Here is a 22,009-nt window from a genome sequence, read left to right as displayed (position 1 = left end):
TTTTGTCATATTTTTGTGATTTCAAAATATGACTTGCGATGTATTATTTTATTCCATAATGCTTTCCATATTTGTAGTGCATTAGCCCAGAGAGCACAACTCTTGATGAAATATCTCTGAAAAGGAAATGGCCTATGCTTTTCAATAATTAAGTGAATCTAATTTTACATCTGAGTTAATGAAGTACAAGAAATTTTTAAAAACATTTTTTGGCCAAAATTTTATAAAGTAAATTTTCTTTGCAAATTACCTCATTACTTACAAATATTAGAAACAACACAGATGGTCTGTTGCTCAGCAACGAAACAATAATGAATAATGTACAATGCTTCAATCCCTAATAGAACACATAAATAGGTTAACGAAGCTGTGCCAATATGAAATTTCAAGAATTCAACAAAATCAGGTTTATTGCTAAATTGAAGCTGTTCACCAGCCCCGGGTGTTTGTGATCGGCAATGACATCATACTAGGAAACAAAGATTCTGCCAGATTCTAAACCAACTCATTTATTTCCTGAAAGTTAATCTCTACATAGTGTCTCAACGGATTTGGCATTTGCAAATGTCTGGCTATGTCAATTAGAGTCTTATACATGCAAATGTCTGTCTTTCATTATATTCATTGCATTTGCCTGCAAACAACAATCTTGAACATATTCAAAGGTTTTACTCAACTCGAATACCAACTGCAAGGGATCTGTCTAAATTAAGATTCCAAATTTGTTTAAAAGGCAACACAAGCAGAAACCAAATAAAGATGTTAAAAAGTCTACACTGATATATTTAATAAGTAAAATTAATAATTAATGTGCAATTGTCATTTGGATACAAACTGACTTTCACTTTTTTGCCATAAGTTTTGTTCAAATAGAAGTACTATGACACAGGAAATCTCATGAAGAAAAGTTTATGTCAATCAAAAAGAAATGCCACATCTTCAACTCACTGGCAATAAACAAGTGAAACTCTCATCTCTAGTTAATGTGCAGTGGACACAAACACTCCCATATTTCTAGGAATTGCCATTTTGAATTGATCTTATGACAAAGATTCATTATGTATTACTACTATTTGGAAGTTTGAATTATGAAAAGGAAAAACAATGTATAGGCTTTTAAGCTTGATTTGTATTTCTATATTGTACATTAAAGAGACACTGTTTAGTTTCATTTCTTTAGTTCGGCCAGTAATGAAGGAGTGTCTGAAATTTGATTTGAGATTATTTAATCCTCAAGGTGAATAGTTCATTGCATCAAAGAGTAAAGAGTAAAATGAAAACTGCTAATGCTGAGCCTAGTTACAAAGAGAGACAGAAAAATCCAGAAATAGTCGGGCAATGTGGAGCTTTCAGTGAGAGAAAAAAAGTCTTCAGCAGCAGAGATGCTATTAGCTTAGCTGTTTCCAGAGTAGAATGGGTTTGAACAAAATTTCGAGTGGCTTAAAAGTCAGTAAGAGAAAGGTTTCAGAAGGATATCCACAGCAGAAGGTCATTGTCCACATTGGAACCAACGACATTGGAAGGGAAAAGGTTGAGACTCTGAAGGGAGATTACAGAGAGTTTGGTAGAAATTTAAAAAGGAGGTCCTCAAGGGTAGCAATATCTGGATTACTCCCAGTGCTACGAGCTAGTGAGGGAAGGAATAGGAGGATAGAGCAGATGAATGCATGGCTGAGGAGCTGGTGTATGGGAGAAGGATTCACATTTTTGGATCATTGGAATCTCTTTTGGGGTAGAAGTAACCTGTACAAGAAGGACGGATTACACCTAAATTGGAAGGGGACGAATATACTGGCAGGGAAATTTGCTAGAACTGCTTGGGAGGATTTAACCTAGTAAGGTGTGGAGTGGAACCCAGGGGGATAGTGAGGAAAGAGATCGATCTGAGGCGGGTACAGCTAAGAACAGAAGTGAGTCAAACAGTCAAGGCAGGCAGGGAGAAGGTAGGACTAATAAATTAAACTGCATTTATTTCAATGCAAGGGGACTAACAGGGAAGGCAGATGAACTCAGGGCACGGTTAGGAACATGGGACTGGGATATCATAGCAATTACAGAAATATGGCTTAGGGATGGGCAGGACTGGCAGCTTAATGTTCCAGGAAGGATAGAAAGGGAGGGGAGAGAGGAGAGGGAGTGGCATTTTTGATAAGGGATAGCATTACAGCTGTACTAAGGGAGGATATTCCTGGAACTACATTGAGGGAAGTTATTTGGGTGGAACTGAGAAATAAGAAAGGGATGATCACCTTATTGGGATTGTATTATAGACCCCCCAATAGTCAGAGGGAAATTGAGAAACAAACTTGTAAGGAGATCTCAGCTATCAGTAGGAATAATAGGGCAGTTATGGGAGGGGATTTTAACTTTCCAAACGTCGACTGGGACTGCCATCGTGTTAAAGGTTTAGAAGGAGAGGAATTTCTTAAGTGTGTACAAGACAATTTTCTGATTCAGTATATGGATGTACCTACAAGGGAAGGTGCAAAACTTGACCTACTCTTGGGAAATAAGGCAGGGCAGGTGACTGAGGTGTCAGTGGGGGAGCACTTTGGGGCCAGTGACCATAATTCTATTTGTTTTAAAATAGTGATGGAAAAGGATAGACCAGATCTAAAAGTTGAAGTTCTAAATTGGAGAAAGGCCAATTTTGACAGTATTAGGCAAGAACTTTCGAAAGCTGATTGGGGGCAGATGTTCGCAGGTAAAGGGAAGGCTGGAAAATGTGAAGCTTTCAGTAATGAGATAACAAGAATCCAGAGAAAGTATATTCCTGTCAGGGTGAAAGGAAAGGCTGGTAGGTATAGGGACTGCTGGATGACTAAAGAAATTGAGGGTTTGGTTAAGAAAAAGAAGGAAGCATATGTCAGGTATAGACAGAATAGATCGAGTGAATCCTTAGAGAGTATAAAGAAAGTAGGAGTATACTTCAGAGGGAAATCAGAAGGGCAAAACGGGGACATGAGGTAGCTCTGGCAAATAGAATTAAGGAGAATCCAAAGGGTTTTTACAAATAGATTAAGGACAAAAGGGTAACTAGGGAGAGAATTGGGCCCCTTAAAGATCAGCAAGGTGGCCTTTGTGTGGAGCCACAGAAAATGGGGGAAGATACTAAGTGAATATTTTGTATCAGTATTTACTGTGGAAAAGGATATGGAAGATATAGACTGTAGGGAAATAGATGGTGACATCTTGCAAAATGTCCAGATTACAGAAGAGGAAGTGCTGGATGTCTTGAAACGCATAAAGGTGGATAAATCCCCAGGACCTGATCAGGTGTACCCGAGAACTCTGTGGGAAGCTAGAGAAGTGATTGCTGGGCCTTTTGCTGAGATATTTGTATCATCGATAGTCACAGGTGAGGTTGGCAAACGTGGTGCCACTGTTTAAGAAGGGTGATAAGGACAAGCCAGGAAACGATAGACCAGTGAGCCTGACCTTGGTGGTGGGCAAGTTGCTGGAAGGAATCTCGAGGGACAGGATGTACATGTATTTGGAAAGGCAAGGACTGACTCGGGATAGCCTTTTGTGTGGGAAATGATGTCTCACAATCTTGACTGGGTTTTTTGATGAAGTAATAAAGAAGATTGATGAGGGCAGAGTAGTAGATGTGATCTATATGGACTTCAGTAAGGCGTGCGACAAGGTTTCCCATGGGAGACTGGTTAGCAAGGTTAGATCTCATGAAATACAGAGAGAACTAGCCATTTGGATACAGAACTGGCTCAAAGGTAGAAGATAGAGAGGGTGGTGGAGGGTCGTTTTTCAGATAGTAGGCCTGTGACCAGTGGAGTTCCACAAGGATTGATTCTGGGTCCTCTACTTTTTGTCATTTACATAAATGATCTGGATGTGAGCATAAGAGATACAGTTAGTAAGTTTGCAGATGACACCAAAATTGGAGGTGCAGTGGACAGCGAAGAGGGTTACCTCAGATTACAACAGGATCTTGACCAGATGGGCCAACGGGCTGAGAAGTGGCAGATGGAGTTTAATTCAGGTAAATGCGAGGTGCTGCATTTTGGGAAAGCAAATCTTAGCAGGACTTATACACTTAATGGTAATGCTGAACAAAGAGATCTTGGAGTGCAGGTTCATAGCTCCTTGAAAGTGGAGTCGCAGGGAGATAGGATAGTGAAGAAGGCATTTGGTATGCTTTCTTTTACTGGTCAAGTACAGGAGTTGGGAGGTCATGTTGCAGCTGTAAAGGACATTGATTAGGCCACTGTCGAAATATTGCATGCAATTCTGGTCTCCTTCCTATTGGAAAGATGTTGTGAAACTTGAAAGGGTTCAGAAAAGATTTACAATGATGTTGCCAGGGTTGGAGAATCTGAGCTACTTGGAGGCTGAACAGGCTGTGGCTGTTTTCCCTGGATCATCGGAGGCTGAGGGGTAACCTTATAGAGGCTTACAAAATTCTGAGGGGCATGGATAGGATAAATAGGCAAAGTCTTTTCCCTGGGTTCAGGGAGTCCAGAACTAGAGGCTATAGGTTTAGGGTGAGAGGGGAAAGATATAAAAGAGACCTAAGGGGCAACTTTTTCACGCAGAGGATGGTACGTGTATGGAATGAGTTGCCAGAGGATGTGGTGGAGGCTGGTACAATTGCAACATTTAAGAGGCATTTGGATAGGTATATGAATAGGAAGGGTTTGGAGGGATATGGGCCGGGTGCTGGCAGGTGGGACTAGATTGGGTTGGGATATTTGGTCGGCATGGACGGGTTGGACCGAAGGATCTGTTTCCATGCTGTACATCTCTATGACTCTATGTTGTGGAAGAGGAATTTAAAGAACCCATCGGTAATCCAAGATGGAGAAAGTGAGCACTACAGATGCTGGAGATCAGAGTCGAAGAGTGTGGTGCTAGAAAAGCACAGCCAGTCAGGCAGCATCCGAGGAGCAGGAGCAGGAGAATTCTGCCTTCATTCCTGATGAAGGGCTTATGCTCTAAATGTTGATTCGCTTGCTCGTCAGATGCTGCCTGGCCGACTGTGCTTTTCCAGCACCACAGTCTTTGACTCTAATCCAAGATGGAGGACAGGGAAAACTTGCGGCTTTCAGAGCTGCTCCTTTTTTGAGGTATTTTAGATGTTGGAAGTGATTTCCTCGAATCCTAGGAACAGCAATTACTGTTTTACATGCTGTTGCATTGTTTTGGAACTTTGAGGGGAAAAGATCAAAACAACGGCACTTTAATAAAGAGGAAGACAGAAAGACAGGGACTACATGGTCAGAGAATGAAACGTACCGTGCTGTCTTACACAGCAGTGAATCTGTACAGTTACTGCCTTTGCTGTTTGAGATCAAATATCTATGGACATCAGAGTGCATCTCGGAAAAATTAACGAACTGCAAAATTCACAGTGCAGAAACTTGTGTGGGAGTGCTCACAGCACAGGAGCAGATAAAGTGTATAGTTTTTAAGTGTAACATAGCCATAAATCTACAATAGTGAGTAGATTGGGTTCTTTCTTGATTATATGTTTCATTGATATCTATCTCTTGATTAAAGTTTAAAAATATAAACCAGAAGTATGAGGTTAACCTGGAGCAGTGTTTCTTTTAAGAACACTAAGACAGTGCTATTTTCTGGGTCTGAGATTGTGAAGGAGCAAAGGCCTTTAGTAGAGTGATGTGCTCTTCCTGTTGGACATGGGAGTTTAGGGAGAGTTTCCATGTTACTGATGATTTATGTCTGCAGGAAGTGTCTTTGGTTGCAAATCCTATCAGATTGCATAGATTGGCAGGAGTGGCAGTTGGAGGCAATGAGAAATTAACAGGAGCTAGGGAGTGTGATGGATGGTCGTTAAAGCAAGGGAGAAAAACCACAGATACAGTCAGGTAGATGGGTTAACTCCAGGAAAGGGAGGAGAGTGAGACAACTCATGCAGGAGTGTCCAGTGGCTATCCCCATATCAAACAAGTATGCTGTTTTGAAAGATGTAGGGGTTGATGGACTGTTAGGGGAATGCAGCATGAACAGCCAAGTTTCTGGCACAGAAAATGGCTTGAATGCCACGAGGGGTATGGCAGGTTCCACACTATCGACTGTAATAGGGGACTCTCTGGTCAGAGGTACAGATAGCATTTTCTGTGGCTGGCAGTGAAAAAAATCAGAAAGGTGTTTTGCCTCCTTGGTGCCAGGATCAAGAATATCTCAGAGGGTGCAGAATGTTCTCAAAGGAAAGAGGAACTAGCAGAAGGTTGTTGTACACATTGGAACTGACAAATAGGAAAGGAAAAGGATGAAATTTTAAGGGACAACAAAAAAAAACGGACAGGAATTTAAAAAGGAGGTCATCAAGGGGTAGTGATATCTGGATTACTCCCTGTGCTATGAGCTGAGGGTAGGAATGGGAGGATAGAGAAGCTAACTGCATGGCTAAGGAGCTGGTGCAGAGGAGAAGGGTTCGTATTTTTGGATCATTGTAATCTGTGGTAGAACTGACCTGAATTGGAAGGGGTCTAATATACTGGCTGGGAGCTTTGCTAGAGCTTGTCGGGAGGATTTATACTAGTAAAGTGGTGGTGGTGGGGGGAGGGGGGGGGTAGAAGTGATGGGAAATAGTGTGGAAAGATATAAAATTTAGACTGGCACAGTTGGGAAAAGGAGCAAGTCAAACAGTCAGGGCAAGCAGGAACAAAGCAGAGAACAAGGTAGGACTGATAAAGTAAACCACATTTATTTTAATGCAAGATGTTTAACAGGGAAGGCAGATGAATTCAGGGCATGGTTTGTAACATGGAACTGGGATATCATAGCAATTACAGAGATTTGGCTCAGGGATGGATAGAACTGGGAACTTAATGACCCAAGATACAAATGCCATTGGAAGGATAGAAAGGGGGGGTCAAGAGAGGAGGGGGAGTGGCATTTCAAAGAAGGGATTGCATTACTGCTGTACTTAGGGACGATGTTCCTTGGAATACATCCAGGGAAGTTATTTGGGTGGAACTGAGAAAGAAAGGGATGATCACCTTATTGGGATGTATTATAGACTCCCTAATGGTAAGTGGGAAATTGAGAAACAAATTTGTAAGGAGATCTCAATTATCTGTAAGAACAATAGGGTGGTTATGGTACGGGATTTTAACTTTGCAAATATAGTCTGGGACTGCTATAGTGTTAAGGGTTTAGACGGAGAGGAATTTGTTATGTACAAGAAAATTTTCTGATTCAGAATGTGAATGTGCAAAACTTAATCTGCCCTTGGGAAATAAGGCAGAGGAGGTAACTGAGTATCAGTGGGAGAGCACTTTGGAGCCAGCAACCATAATTCTATTAGTTTTAAAATAGTGATGGAAAAGGATGGACCGGATCTAAACGTTGACGTTTTAAATTGGAGAAAGGCAAATTTTGATGGTGTTAGGCAAGAGCTTTCAAAAGCCAATGGGGGCAGATGTTCACAGCTAAAGGTATGGCTGGAAAAAAAAAGCCTTCAAAAATGAGATAAACGAGAATCCAGAGACAGTATATTCCTGATAGGGTGAAAGGCAAGGTTGGTAGGTGTAGGGAATGCTGGTTGATTGGAGAAGTTGAAGCTTTCGTTGAGAAAAAGAAGGAAGCATATGTCAGGTATAGACAGGAGAGATTGAGTGAATCCTTAGAAGAGTATAAAGGCAGAAAGAGTATACTTAAGAGGGAAATCAGGGATACTTGACGCAAGCCACGGGAAGGGTTCTGTACGCAATCAGGTCCCGGACCTTCCCATGGCTTGCCACTTCAATGCACAATCCTGCTCCCATGCCCACATGTCTGTCCATGTTCTGCTGCAATGTTCCAGTGAAGCTCAACGCAAACTGGAGAAACAGCATCTCATCTTTCGACTAGGCACGTTACAACCTGCCAGTCTCAACAGTGAATTCAACAACTTCAGATGATTATCCCATCTTGACCCCTCGGTTTCATTCTGCTCCGTAATTTCCTCTCCGCTTCCCCCTTTGCTACCCTTCTCCCCGTTTTCCATTTTGCCTCTGCTTCACCCATCCCCCAACCACATATTTTGTCACATAGCACTGGCTTCAGCCTTGGTCATTCACAGCTCCTAATCTCCCTATAATCTCTCTATGCACTGTCATTATCACCTCTTTATTGCTACTTTTGCTTCTGGAGCCATGACTCACCTCTCAGCCTAGTATAAATACCTCACTATTTCTCCGTTTTTTTTTTAGCTTTGACGAAGGGTTAGTTAGACTCGAAACATCGCTCTTTTCTCTCCTTACAGATGCTGCCAGACCTGCTGAGATTTTCCCTCTGCACAACCTATTGTTTTTAGCCAAAATGAGAACAGATGTGGAACGTTGCCATAATCCAATAATTACTAACATGCTTAAAGCATGGGGCAATGTGGCAGATGGAGGGTAATATGTCTGAAACTTTCTTACTCCCATAGTTGGCATGCCAGGTTTCTGGTCAAGGACAATAGATCCCGGGTTTTAACTTTGGGTGGACAGGGGAGTCTCTTGTTTGGGCGATCGGTTTGAGGGTGAAACATTGATGTCATTTGATCAAATAGCTTGGAAAATATGGATTGTTGCGTAGGGACCTCTTCAGTTTTTTTCAGATTATGCAAAAGACAAACATATTCTTGACTGAATGTTATAGATGTGATAAGGAAAAGAGGGTGCTTCAGGCTAAGAGTACTCTTTCAGCGAGTACTCTATCATTTGTTAAAGGGGGAAGTTCCTTGGGTGACATCAAGTGTCTACATGGGGTCTGGGAGAAAGAGTTAGGAGTTGAGAACACTTTGAAAACATGGGAGGACATTTATGAGACTGAGAGGAAGATTTTGATATGTAACAGGACCCATGCTATGCAGTTAAAGGTTCTTTATAGGGCTGATCTGGCCCCAGATTGTCTTGCAAAATTTAAGCAGGAAGCATCTTCAGTGTGCCCCAAATGCAAATGTACCCTCACTCATTGTCTGTGGTCCGTGCATATCGGAGCGCTGTGTCAGGAGTAATAGAGAGAGTCTCAGGGACCAAAGTCAATCAAGATGGGCCCAATCTCTTTGCTCCTGGGTTTGCCAAATTTATCTCCCTTAGATGTACTTAGGAAAAACTTTTTAACATTCTTACTTTTTGTGTGAGGGAAAACATTCTGATGTGTTGAGTGCCTGAGAACCCCTCCAGGTGTATTAGGGTGACATGATTTATACTTTCTTACAAATATGGCGCGCCAGAAAACGGACAACTTTTACAAGACATGGCAGCCCTTGGAAGCAGATCTGTCTGCCATTTTGATTCAGGCTTTTGTCGAGCCATGATGATTTGCCTGATCAACTTATTACCATGACAGGAAGAATTTTGAACAAATATTGATTTAATAATTGATGCTCTTGAAGGTTGAGAGCTATGGTCTTGTTGCGCGGAGTGGTGTTACTTATTTGTTTATTGATTTGTACTAAGTGTAGCGTTGATTTCTTTTATAGAGTTGGTTTATTGTTTATTGCTATTTTTGATGTTAGGTAGCTATATTTTCTTATTTTTGTAACTTTCTAATTCTGTAAAGAAAGATTTTTCAATAAAAATATTTCTTTTACAAAACAAAAAGAGGGAAATGAGGAGGGCAAAAAGGAGATATGAGATAGCTTTGGCAAATAGGGTTAAGGAAAATCCAATAGGGATTCTATAAATGCATTAAGGACAAAAGGGTAATGAGGGAGAGAATAGGCTGCCTTGCTGATCTCTGAAGGGCCCTATGTGTGGAACCACAGGAGATGGGGGAGATATTAAATGAGTACTTTGCATCAGTGTTTAGTGTGGAGAAGGACACAGAAGTTGCAGAATGTGGAGAAATAAATGGTGACATTTTGAAAAATGCCCATATTACAGAGGAGGCTGTGCTGGATGTCATAAAATGTATGAAGGTGGATAACTCCCCAGGACCCAAACAGGTGTACCCGAGAACTCTGTGGGAAGCTAGGGAAGTGATTGCTAAAATATTTGTGTCACTGATAGTCACAGGTGAAGTTCTGCAAGACTGGAGGTTGGCTCACATGGTGCCACTATTTAAGAAAGGTGGTAAGGAAAAGCCAAGAAACTGTAAACTGGGGAGCCTGATATTGGTTGTGGGCAAGTTGTTGGAGGGAATCCTGAGGGACAGGATTCACATGTATTTGGAAAGGCAAGGATTGATAAGAGATAGTCAACATGGCTTTGTGCGTGGGAAAACATGTCTCATGAAACTGATTGATGTTTTTGATGAAGTAACAAAGAGAGCGGTGGACATGACCCATGTGGACTTCAGTAAGGTGTTCGACAAGGTCCTTCACGGGAGACTGGTTAGCAAGGTTAGATCTCATGGAATACAGGGAAAACTAGCCATTTGGATACAGAACTGGCTCAAAGATAGAAGGCAAAAGATGATGGTGGAGGGTTGCTTTTCAGACTGGAGGCCTGTGACCAGTGGTTTGCCACGAGGGTAAATGCTTTTTGTCATTCATGTAAATTATTTGGATGTAGTGATAGGAGGCATAGTTAGTAAGTTTGTAGATGACACCAAAACTGGAGATGCAATGGACAGCGAAGAAGGTTACCTCAGAGTACAATAGGATCAGATGGGCCAATTGGCTGAGGAGTGGCACATGGCGTTTAATTTAGATGAATGTGAGATGCTGCATTTTGGAAAAGCAAATCAGAGCAGGACTTATACACTTAATGGCAAGGTTCTGGGGAGTGCTGCTGAACAAAGACACCTTGGAATGCACGTTCATAGTTCTTTGAAAGTGGAGTTGCAGGTAGATAGGATCATGAAGGAGGTGTTTGGTATGCTTTTCTTTACTGGTCACAGCATTGAGTACAGGAGTTGGGAGGTCATGTTGCAGCTGTACAGGACATTGGTTAGGCCACTTTTGGAATATTGTGTGCAATTCTGATCTCCTTCCTATTGGAAGGATGTTGTGAAACTTCAAAGGGTCCAGAAAAATATTTACAAGTATGTTACCAGGGTTGGAGGATTTGAGCTATTGGGAGAGGCTGAACAGGCTGGTGCTGAGAGGTGACCTTATAGAGGTTTATAAGATCATGAGGGGCGTGGGTAGGACAAATAAGCAGGATCTTTTTCCTGGGGGGGTCCAGAACAAGAGGGCATAGGTTAAGGGTGAGAGGGAGAAAATTTTAAAAGGGACCTAAAGGGCAATATTTTCACGCAGAGGGTGTACGTGTATGGAATGAGCTGTCAGAGGAAGTGAAGGAGGTTGACATAATTGCAGCATTTAAAAGGCATCTGGGTGGGTATATGAATAGGCAGGGTTTAGAGGGATATGGGCCAAGTGCTAGCAAATGGGTCTAGATTAAGTTAGGCTACCTGGTTGGCATGGACGAGTTGAACCAAAGAGTTTGTTTCCATGCTGTACAACTCTATGACTCTTTGTTTAAAAAAAAATGAATAGTATTAGCAATTTGCTTAAGGGTCTCAAAGAGATATTAACTGAAAGAGTGTTTTCTGAACGCAGAAATTTGCTGGCAAGAAACCGATACATCCATACAAACAAGAAACTTTAAATTGAGAAAGGGCGATTGCTCACTAAAGAGAGTATCCATAAAGTTGTTGCTGAAAGTAAAATGATCAAATCTTTGTATCGTGAATGACAGATTTTTTTCTCTTGTTTGTGCAATTTTTTTCTGTTATTTGGTTAAACGTACATTGACAATCTCTTGTGAATACATTCAATGACTGACCACCATAATAAACAAAGAGCAAAAATAAACCTCAAGGCATATCAAGCTAAGTCTTACTCTGAAATCTGACTAGTCGAATATTATCATCAGATCAGATTATAACAACTTTTGACTCCGAAAATGGCCAACTCTCAATTGAGAATAATAGTGCAATTTTTGAATCATTTTGTTAAAACATAATAGTAAAATGGTGTCAGAACTCAATAAGTGAATGGAATGATGTATTCCTCAATGCACATTGGAAAGGGACCATTCACCACAGCAAATTTGCTGCCAACGATTAGCCACAGCCCTTTGACCGCCGAGGTCGCTTAGCCACTGCCCATTGGCCACTAAAGACGATTTGCCACTGCAAGTAAGTCGTATATTGTGGATATTGGTGGCATATAAAATTGTCATTATATTGGTTAAGGTAGAGTTTGCGTTGTTTCAGTAACAACTTATTTTTGTTACAGGAGAGGTTTTCTTAAGCTTGTGTTTTTGGAACAGGAATTTTTAGTATGGAAACAGAAATGATTAGTAAACGTGGAAATAAGAAGTTTTACCACGATGGTTTTAATATATTTTTGATAAAGTATCCAAGACTGATTCAAGTATTACGTTTTGGTGATGTGAACAAAGGGGCCGATGTAATGGACGGATTCACACCAAACATGGCACTGTGATAAAAAACAATTAATGGACACACACATTCTCCTTCCGCAGCAACTGTCCAAGTTGCGAAAATGAAAACAAGTTTAAAACGTTGTGCAGAAGAATCGCAGGAAGTACCTAGTATTCTTATTAACGAACGTGTAGCTGATGTCCCTCAGTCAGTCCTAGCATCTTTACCGATGACAAGCAGCATGAAGAAAATAACTCGACGAAAAAGGAATGATATTAATTTAGTGCCACCAAACCCTATTGACCTTCACCATTTGGTGATTCCAATTAGATACAAAGTATATAAACCGGATAACAGAGCAGAAGAAAAATTTCTTTTGGCAGATAGTGGTCAAGGAAGTAATTGTACAATCATATTTGGTAGGGAATCTTGGATACATCATTTAGCAGAATTGACGTGGTTTGTGGATGGCACGGCTTTTGTGCCACTTACTGACCTTGATAATTGGAAGCACTTGCAGATTTTTTTGCCTCAAGAACTACAACCAAATAAAAGGTGATGTATTCCTTCATCCATAATTTTTTTATGAATGAACAGCAAATTAAATTTTGATTACATTATTATTGTGGAAGTGACTATAGCAGCATCTCAAAAGCTCAAATGAAAAAGATTATGGCGATTTTCATTGACCTTTTATCATTGTGCATTACTGTAAAAAGGCAATCGTATTCCTTACTTCTAAGGAATTTTCTAGGATACACAGCAAAATAGTAGTAAATAGTCTGTAGGTGTATTGAAACAGGAGTTATCTTGCAATACCTGGTTGCTAGGAGGGCAGTAATTGGTTTCATAGTGTTGGTAACCATCATTGCAGGAACTGCAAGGCAGCGGTCGGATTGTGTTGAGATCTGGCAATTATCAGATGGCACTGAGATGCCAGAAAACAAGGAGGAGGTTACTTGGTTTAATATCATTTAAAATGTCTGCTATGAAATCTGGAAGAATTGGAAGAGAGATTGCTTTATGGCAGGGGTGGGGAAACCTGCGGCCTTCTAGGCCAATGTGTGTTGTCTTTTGAATGAATGCAAATTTTGTAGAACAAATCTTTTATTTTTTATCAATATGTTTTTTTCATCCTTTATTTTTATTTTAATCTTAAAATGAATGTATTTAAAATACCAGAGTGTAAAAGAAAATTCGAAATAGTCCTCACAGACTGACCACCACAATTAAAAAATTGGTAAGTCAGACGAGCTATTTCGACACGTGCAGGGACAGGTGTTAGCAGAAATTTTATCTTTGCGAGAACAGATAAGTAAATTTTATGAAGAACAGAGTCAGCAATGCAAATTAGTGCAAGAAGATTTCTATAGAAATGCTGTATTTCTGTGTGATATCATGTCAAAGCAAAATGAATTGAATATTTCTTTGCAAGGTAAAACTAGGTCTATATACGATATGTGGCAAAACAAAATCCAAGCATTTCAAAAAAAGCTATATTTTTTCGAAACTCTTCTTCTTCAAAAAGGAAATTTCGGATGAACATTTTCCCCAGTTAGCAAAGGTCATTGATGAACAGGAGGATTCTTGCGAATCATATGAAGAATACACATCTGTTATAGACTTATTAATTGGAGAATACAATGAAAGGTTCTCTGACTTTGAGAATCATGACATCACACTCAAATTAGCATTTCAACCTCACCTAGTTGATGTCTCCAAGGCTCCTAAAGAACTACAGATGGAATTGATTGAGCTCTCAGAAGATGACATTTTAAAGTCCTTTTTTGACTCGAAGAAAGATCAGATTGAAAGATGGTAAAATGCAATTGAATACCCATGCCTTTGGCAACAGGCACGAAAAATGCTTTCTTGCTCTTCAACCACTTATTGCTGTGAATCTACATTCTGCTACTTAACCAAAATCAAGATGCCGGATACCCATCTAGAGGATCATCTAAAACTACAGACCTACACGCTGCAACCAAATATTCAAATGCTTTCCTACAAAACGCTGTCACAACAAAGTCATTAAAAGGTTAATTAACTTTAGAATTAACATATATTTTTCTTTTTTTTAGTTAGTACATAGTAGTTAGATTTTTACAAAATAATGTGAATTTTGAAGATTTGGATGCGGCCTTATTAGATTACAAATAACATAATGCAGCCTTCCAAAATGAAAAGATTCCCCACCTCTGTTTTATGAGATATGAGAATAACAAAAGAGGGTGTGACAGAGTGAGAGCAATGAGACTCATGCCTCAGTTGTCTGGGATCAAAGGAAAGAATTAGAGAGAAGTCAGACGACAGTATCTGAAAGTCAAACATAACTGGTAAAGTGGAGGGAAGAAAACTTTGGAATAAATCTCTACTGGAATATTTAGAGAGATTAGGCTGCACATGCCCTGGGAAATTGTGGAGATTGTTTATCCTTCTCAATTTATTGAAGTGTATTTGGGGAGGGAAGATGAAATCTGGCCATCTTACAGGAAAAGAGACATGGGAAATTTATGAAATAGCTTTCACTTTCCCAATAAGATTTCCAGTATAGGGAAGTGAGTTTCAGTGCAGAGATGACAAGTACATCTTAATTTTTGAAAGCCCATAATTTGTTTTTATTCATAATGAGGGCATTACTGATTATGCCAGCATTTATTGCCCATCCCTAATTGCCCAGAGGACAGCTAAGCGTCAAGGACATGGATACAGGTCTGGAGTCACATTCAATTAAAGATGGCAGTTTCCTTCCCAAAAAAGGACATTAGTGAACCAGATGGGATTTTCCAACAATCAACAATGATTTTGTCGTCACTATTAGATTCTCAATTCCAGTTTTTTCTATTGAATTCAAATTCCATCATCCGCCATTTTAGGATTCGAATTCAGGTCCCCAGAACATTACCTGGGTCACGGAATTAACAGTCCAGCCAAAATACCATTTCCATTGTCTCCCCTGTTATGTCACGCATATTAGGAGTTATTTACACTACAAAAGTTTGTCTATATATGAACTTGACAAGGTCTAAGGTCAAGAAAGATCCTAAAAAAATGTAAATCTTATTTTCTTTTCCCAACTGGACTAATGAGGATCCACACAGTGCCACCTAATGGTAGAATGCCTGATGGGGAACTACAATTTGCCAGGGTGTTTTATATAGATTATGAGAAGTACCTTTATGAGGATTGTCACTGAGGCATGTTGTTGTGAAAGGTGAGATGCAGAACTGTAAAAGGCAGGGTCTATGGAAACATTCCACATGTCGTTTTCAATATTTGTTTTTAATATTTAAGATTTACACATCACCTACAATTTTAAATTACGTGTTCTTCACAACATTAAGATCACCACTATCAACTCCTTTCAGTATCCTCAAGATTTCACATGAAAAGGATCAATCAAGCCTGTGACTGCAACATTCTAAAACTCCAATATGCTACATCACTGATTGGTATGCATCAGAGAGGTCTGTAATTCTTAATACTGCAAACTTCAAAATTAAATGTGAGACAGGAATCTATTCCATAAAAAGAAAGAAAATCAGTAAAGGTATAAAAGAAATCCCGGTTTGTTCTCGTGAATGTCATAGAGAAGGTACATTATAGGTGTAGAGACATAATAAACAGAAGCTTTAATAACAGTATTGCATTCTTGTTTCTGAAATATTTACAACAGTTATCATGAACAGTGCAACACAGGAATAACCTAATTGTGAAAGGCAAACTAGCCAAACTTATCTTGAATAAATATTAGAACCTGAATAAACATAACCTTTAATAAAAGAAGAATCTCACCATTTTGTTCATCTAGTTCATTTCCAATATCCTGACCCATCTGCTTTTGTCTGGCTATCACTGTGACCAGAGCCTCCAAGCCAGCATCTTGCTCTGAATTTTGAAAAAAGTGCAATAAAGGCAAGTAAATTACCTGATCAAAAAGGAAACTGGCTAAACATTTTATTCACCCAAGATTCTGCCAACAATTTTTTTTATGCTTAATCAATGTTTTGTATAAAGTCACAATTTCAATTTTCATTCACAGTTGACCCACTACATGTTTCACTACAAAGGCAGTATACATTACAGATTCACCATGTGTCAATAAAACTCCATCTGTAAAAAAAAATGACAACGCATGAAAGACAAGATCCTCTCTCAGCTTTCCAGAAGCCCCAAGACAATCACTTTCTTGATTAAATGAGAGGTAGAAAATTAAAACAACATCCAAGTTCTGGTGTGCAACCATCATAAAACCAATATTTCAAACAGAAACAAAAATGTAGTCTACACCTTATTTTCTTCACAAATCATTGGGGGTTGGGGGGGGGGGGGGGGGGGGAGATTGGAGGGGGAAGAGAGATCTGACTCAACTTGTATTTAATGCCCATCCTTAATTATCCTGGAAAAAATGGTGGTAAGCTGCCTTTTTGAATTGCTGCAATTCGTGTGGTGCAGGTGTACCTACATTGCTGTTAGGAAGGAGTTTCAGGATTTTGACCCAGTGACAGTGAATGAATATTAGTATGGTTCCAAATCAGGACTGCATGTGCCTTGGAAGGGAATTTGCAGTGTTCCCATATATATATAATCTACCCTCTTCCTTCGGGATAGATAGTATAGGTTTGGAAGGTGCTGTCAAAGATTGTTTATTGGTGCTAGCCATTGTTACTGCTCTGTGTTGAATATTGAAGGTGACGGGTGGGTGAAAATCAAATAGGCTGTACTCTCACAAAATGTCAACCTTTCCAAATGCCGTTGCAAGCTCAACTAATGTGGACAAATGGAGAATTTGCGATCACACTCGTGCCTTGTAGATGGTTGACTGGGCTTTTGGGAGGTGCGTTATTTAGTGCAGAATTCCTAATTTCTGACCTGCTGTTGCAGCCACAGTTCAGTTTCTGCTCAATAGCAACCCAAGTTGATGTAAATATTTCTGTTATGAGAGTGATTTTTTTTTAAAAGCCTAGTATTGGAAACATACTTCTTGTTGTGCAAGCAGAATCACAGAATTGTTGTAGCACAGAAGGCAACCATTCAGGATATTGTGTCTGTACTGTCGTTAGGTGGTGGTGTTTGACCAGAGTAGATGCGGTGAGCCAAAGGCCTTTCTCTGTGCTGTGGACTTCTATGACTCTTCAAACAAGTATCATAACCTGATGCTAATCTCTTGCTTTTCCCCCCATTGCCCTTGCACAGTACTTCTATCCTGTTAATCATCCAATGCCCTCATGAATGTCTCAATTGAACCTACTTTCACCATACTTTCAGGCAGTGAATTCCACATCCGACCTCCTCACCGAGTGAAAATGTTTTTTCTCATATCACCCTCCTGGGAACAGCTTCTACCCATCTACTTTATCCAGTCTGCTCATGATTTTGAAAACCTCTAACAAATCACCCCTCAACCTTCTTCTCTCCAAAGAGAACAGTCCCAACGTCTTCAATCTATCCTCGTAGATGAAGTTTCTCATTCATGCAACCATTCTTGTCAATCATTTCTGCACTATTTCTAATGCATTAGTATCTTTCCTATCATGTGGCACCCAGAACTTTACCGGATCCTGCAGCAGAGATCGACCAAGTGCCTTTTACAAGTTCAACATCACCTCCTTACTCAATGTCCCAATTAATAAACTCAAGGAGATGACCTTTTAGACCTTCTAATCCTCTTCCTTTCCTTCCTTTTTTAAGTTTCCAGAAAAAAGCTATATGCAGCAATATTTAACACCAAGACTTGCCCTTCCTTGAGTAAGGTTTCTATTGCCATAACATTTTGCCACAAGTTGAGTCTGAGTCTGTAACTCCCCAACATTATTCATTATACTCAATGAACTTACATACTTCAATGCCTGTTAACTCTATTTTAGACATCATTTCTTTCTCCCTTTGTCTGACTTCAACTATTAGCTTATGCTCATTCCAAGGATTTTGCAAACCCTAGCATTCACCCCGTCATTCTCTCATGGCCCTTCGGATCATTTCGCTTAAGTCATGAACTCACTTGGAAATGATGTTTAAACTCACTATTCAACAATGACTTTGACCTTTTCAAAGAACAAATCATTTTCAGATATAAAAGCAAAACCCATTTGTCTCTTGTTTAAAATTCAAACTCCCAAATGATAACAATACAGTTAAGGTATTTTGTAACCTCTAACACTTAAAGGAAAAAGGGCAGCAGATGCCTAAGAACATCACCATCTGTAATTTGACACCAAGCTAAATGCAAATTACAGTATATAACTGCTCTTTCACTGTCGCTGGATCAAAAAAATAAGGATCTCTCTACAGCACTGTTGTAATGTCTAAACTAGATGGGCTGCAGTAGTTCAAGAAAGTGGCTCACTGCCATCTTCTGAAGTGTAACCAGCATTAGGCAATAAATACTGACCTTGCCAAAGATGCCCATTTCCTACAAAATAATTTTTAAAACTTTCATAATTCTCCACATCTCGTGTGTTTTGGACTGCATAATAAAAGTTCTCGTTGGTGTAGATTTTGGCTGTATCGGCACATTTGCCATTTGATATTAACAGCAGGCTTAAAATTTTCATGTGAAATACAGCTGTCGTGGTTGTTGAAGAAAACTACTTTTGTACTAAGACTCTTCAAATTTATTCACCATATCATTTTGGGAAATGCTCATATGATTATCTCCTTCAACAATTCTTTCAAAAATGTAAACAACATTTTATAAAAGAGACAAAGTGAAAATTTTGACAGAATAAACTTGGTACTAAGGGCTGTCACTAACTGTATGGTTATGAATTAGTGTGTAGTTCTTTTGAATGACATCAGCATGAGCTTGAATCTGGTGCAATTTGACTGATCAATTTATTACCTGCTCTGCACTGGCATGGTGTCCAAGAATACTATAGCTCTATACATACACAGTTAAACAAGTACAGAACTGTACTGTCTCCAACACAGAATAATATTTCTGATCGTTATTTGGAAATACCATTAATTTCAACATTACAGCTTTAAACATGGTCCTGCAATGTCCCTGAACATGTTTAATTTTGATGTGTTCGAATTGATTGAGGCTATGCTACAATTGGTACAGAACTAGAACACTGAGGCTACCTCAAGTAGTCTTCTACCCAATGCTAAATGATCCAACATGGCATTATGTTGTAGTTACACATTATGTTTTGTTATATTTCTGTGCAGTATAAATTGCTTATAATGGTCATCACCAGCTCAGTTGTTCCAATCACAGTTGTCTACCTAGATGCAAGACACTTGCACCTTCCAAGTAATTCAATCCAAATGCATTAAGGCTGTGGCATCTAATTGGTCAGTTTCTTTGGAACCAGCTGCCACTGAGTACAGAACCAGTACAGTATGTTAATTTCAAGATCTGCAAAAGCTCACCATCATGAATTACTTTATTATTCTTGCAAATGAGTCAAATAGTCTGGAAACTAATTTCCCAAATGGTTTCTTTCAACTCTAATTAGGTTACCCAGATTAGAATAAAACCTAAATCAGCTCTACTAGTTATTAGCATTTATTCTTTGCACCACATACAGATTTTGCTTTGTATAGTCACACAGTGGCACGGCTACTAAATGAATTTGGAAGTCAAGTCAATTCAAAATATACAAGTTACTGTAGCTCATAACCAATGTGTGGCTCAAAAATATTTATAATGCACGATATCACAATACATTGGCCAAGATGTTACAAGATTAATTTAATAAAAGACGACAAGAAGATCATTGCCTTGTAGTAATCAGTGTTACAACAATAAACACACAAGCATTTAAGCAACAGATTTTATCGAAACCTCAAAATAAGTTCTAAATTAATATCATTTTTTAGCATTAGAGAGCTACAGTAGCTCATAATTTAACTTAAGGTGCATAGTTTATTTTTAAATGTATACAAGTCATTTCCATGTTCATTTTTATTGTAAATTTTTTTGTATTATTTTCACAGCAAGATAATATTAAATCATTTCCCAGCTATCATTTACTAAAAATTCTATAACTGCAAAAATGTCACTTTTCAGGCTGTTGAAATTAACGATTAAGTTCAAGCTTATAAATATCTATAACATCAACAATACTCAAACATGCAAAAGAGGCCAACATTTTTAGAGCTCTTCCAAACAAAACACAAAAAGTAAGAACATGTCTCTTAACAAGGATGAGTTTTACCTTGTATGATCCTCTGCTGTTGATGTTTGATTTCATGAAAATCAAGGTCCTTAGTCTCCTCTGACTCTTCCATTAACCAAGGGTTGATAGGACCTGTACCTTGATCTCCACTCATAAGGCTAGACCTGAAAATTACATAAAATTTTAATAAAAACTTCAGTGATCATTTTAACTATGCCAGCAAAATGAAATGAAAAATCAAAGTTAAGGCATTTTAAATATTTATAATTATTTCCATGCAAAACAAAATGGGCAACTTCCAACAAAGTCAAATGTTCTAAGATCTTCCTCACAACTGGAAACAATGTACAAGGAATTTCACTTTCAAATTAAGTATTTGAAATGCAGAAGTGCATTGCTCTAAATAAACTTTTGCTCAGGGGATGACAATGGGATAGCAAGTTACAAATTAAAAAAAAGTTTGTAAAGAAATTGCCTAAATGTTGTGTTTAAGTTTATAGAAGAATGCCATTTATAGTTACACAAGAAATCACCTTTATACAAGAGACAAAAAGATGAAGTCAAACTGTAGAATATCAAGAAATATGCAAATCATACACAGGTGGCCAACTGATAGATGTAACAATTCTTATTTCATCGAAGGGATTAAGCTAACATGGTTAAACAAAGGAGACCTATTCACTGTTCAATCGTGTTAAGAGTTATAACTTACGGAGTAGTCAAAAAATGAATAGAGGGTCAGTGACAAGGTACATTACACATTGTGGAAAAACACACAAAAGTAAATATGTTCCAAATTATCCAAAGGATACTGACAATTATTGGTGAACCATCTATACCACTGAGTAATTAATTATTTTTGCGGACACTTCCAATTTATTAAATGCAAAACTGTTAATGCTTACAAAAAAAATTACACTTTATAGCCAAGCCTAGTAAATTAAATAATACTTCCAGTAGCTAGTTATATGATAGTGTTCAATACTAATTGAAGAAAATTGTGAAAAATGGTTTATCAGTGATTCAATTCATCAGAACTTCAAGCAGGTTTAGGTTTAATACTTAAGAGCAGCTGTATACACTGGCAAAATTTGAAAATGAAGTCCATTCATTGCTCAGTGCAGAGAGTTCAGTCTACATCAGAGCAAAGAGCTTATTTCCAAAAACAAACCTTTTTCTATTTTGTGTACTTTCCTGCCCTCTTGACGTTCCAGCAAAAAAAACCAAAAGCAAAGCTACATAATGCATAAACAATGAATAATTTAAATGCAACATTTGCATGGTTCCTTAATCTGCTATACTTTCCCCAAAATCCTAACCATATATTGCCAATTTCAAGTTAAGGAGTCTACATGACAAGGAAAGCAATTAGCAGCAATCTGCATCACTGTCTATTTCTGAACAACCTGTTACAAACCCATCAAAAATAAATGACAAATATCACTTGATAACAGTAATCCTTATGACATGTTTGGTAACTGTTCTACAGTAAACACCATTGTACTTCCTTTTTATGCTCTGATCTTACCACGCTTGCTTTAGTGGTGTAAAGATTAAAGCTTATCCAATTAGCCTCCCACTGATTTTGCCAT

General features: G+C 38.8%; 1 protein-coding gene across 3 annotated transcripts in view; it reads right to left on the bottom strand.

Moving 5' to 3' along the window:
- The window catches only part of stx8 (syntaxin 8), a 196,511-nt gene that overhangs the window by 147,963 nt on the left and 26,539 nt on the right, over positions 1-22,009 (bottom strand). For all 3 annotated transcript variants that reach the window (XM_060844532.1, XM_060844534.1, XM_060844533.1), the window contains exons 5-6: positions 20,457-20,581; positions 16,087-16,179 (exon numbers count right to left, since the gene is read on the bottom strand). In XM_060844532.1, coding sequence (XP_060700515.1) covers positions 16,087-16,179; positions 20,457-20,581 — 218 coding nt within the window. The remainder of the gene's footprint in view (positions 1-16,086; positions 16,180-20,456; positions 20,582-22,009) is intronic.

Source organism: Hemiscyllium ocellatum, chromosome 25 (genome assembly GCF_020745735.1).
Source record: "Hemiscyllium ocellatum isolate sHemOce1 chromosome 25, sHemOce1.pat.X.cur, whole genome shotgun sequence".
Lineage (NCBI taxonomy): Eukaryota > Metazoa > Chordata > Chondrichthyes > Orectolobiformes > Hemiscylliidae > Hemiscyllium > Hemiscyllium ocellatum.
This window is presented reverse-complemented; position numbering and strand designations above follow the sequence as displayed.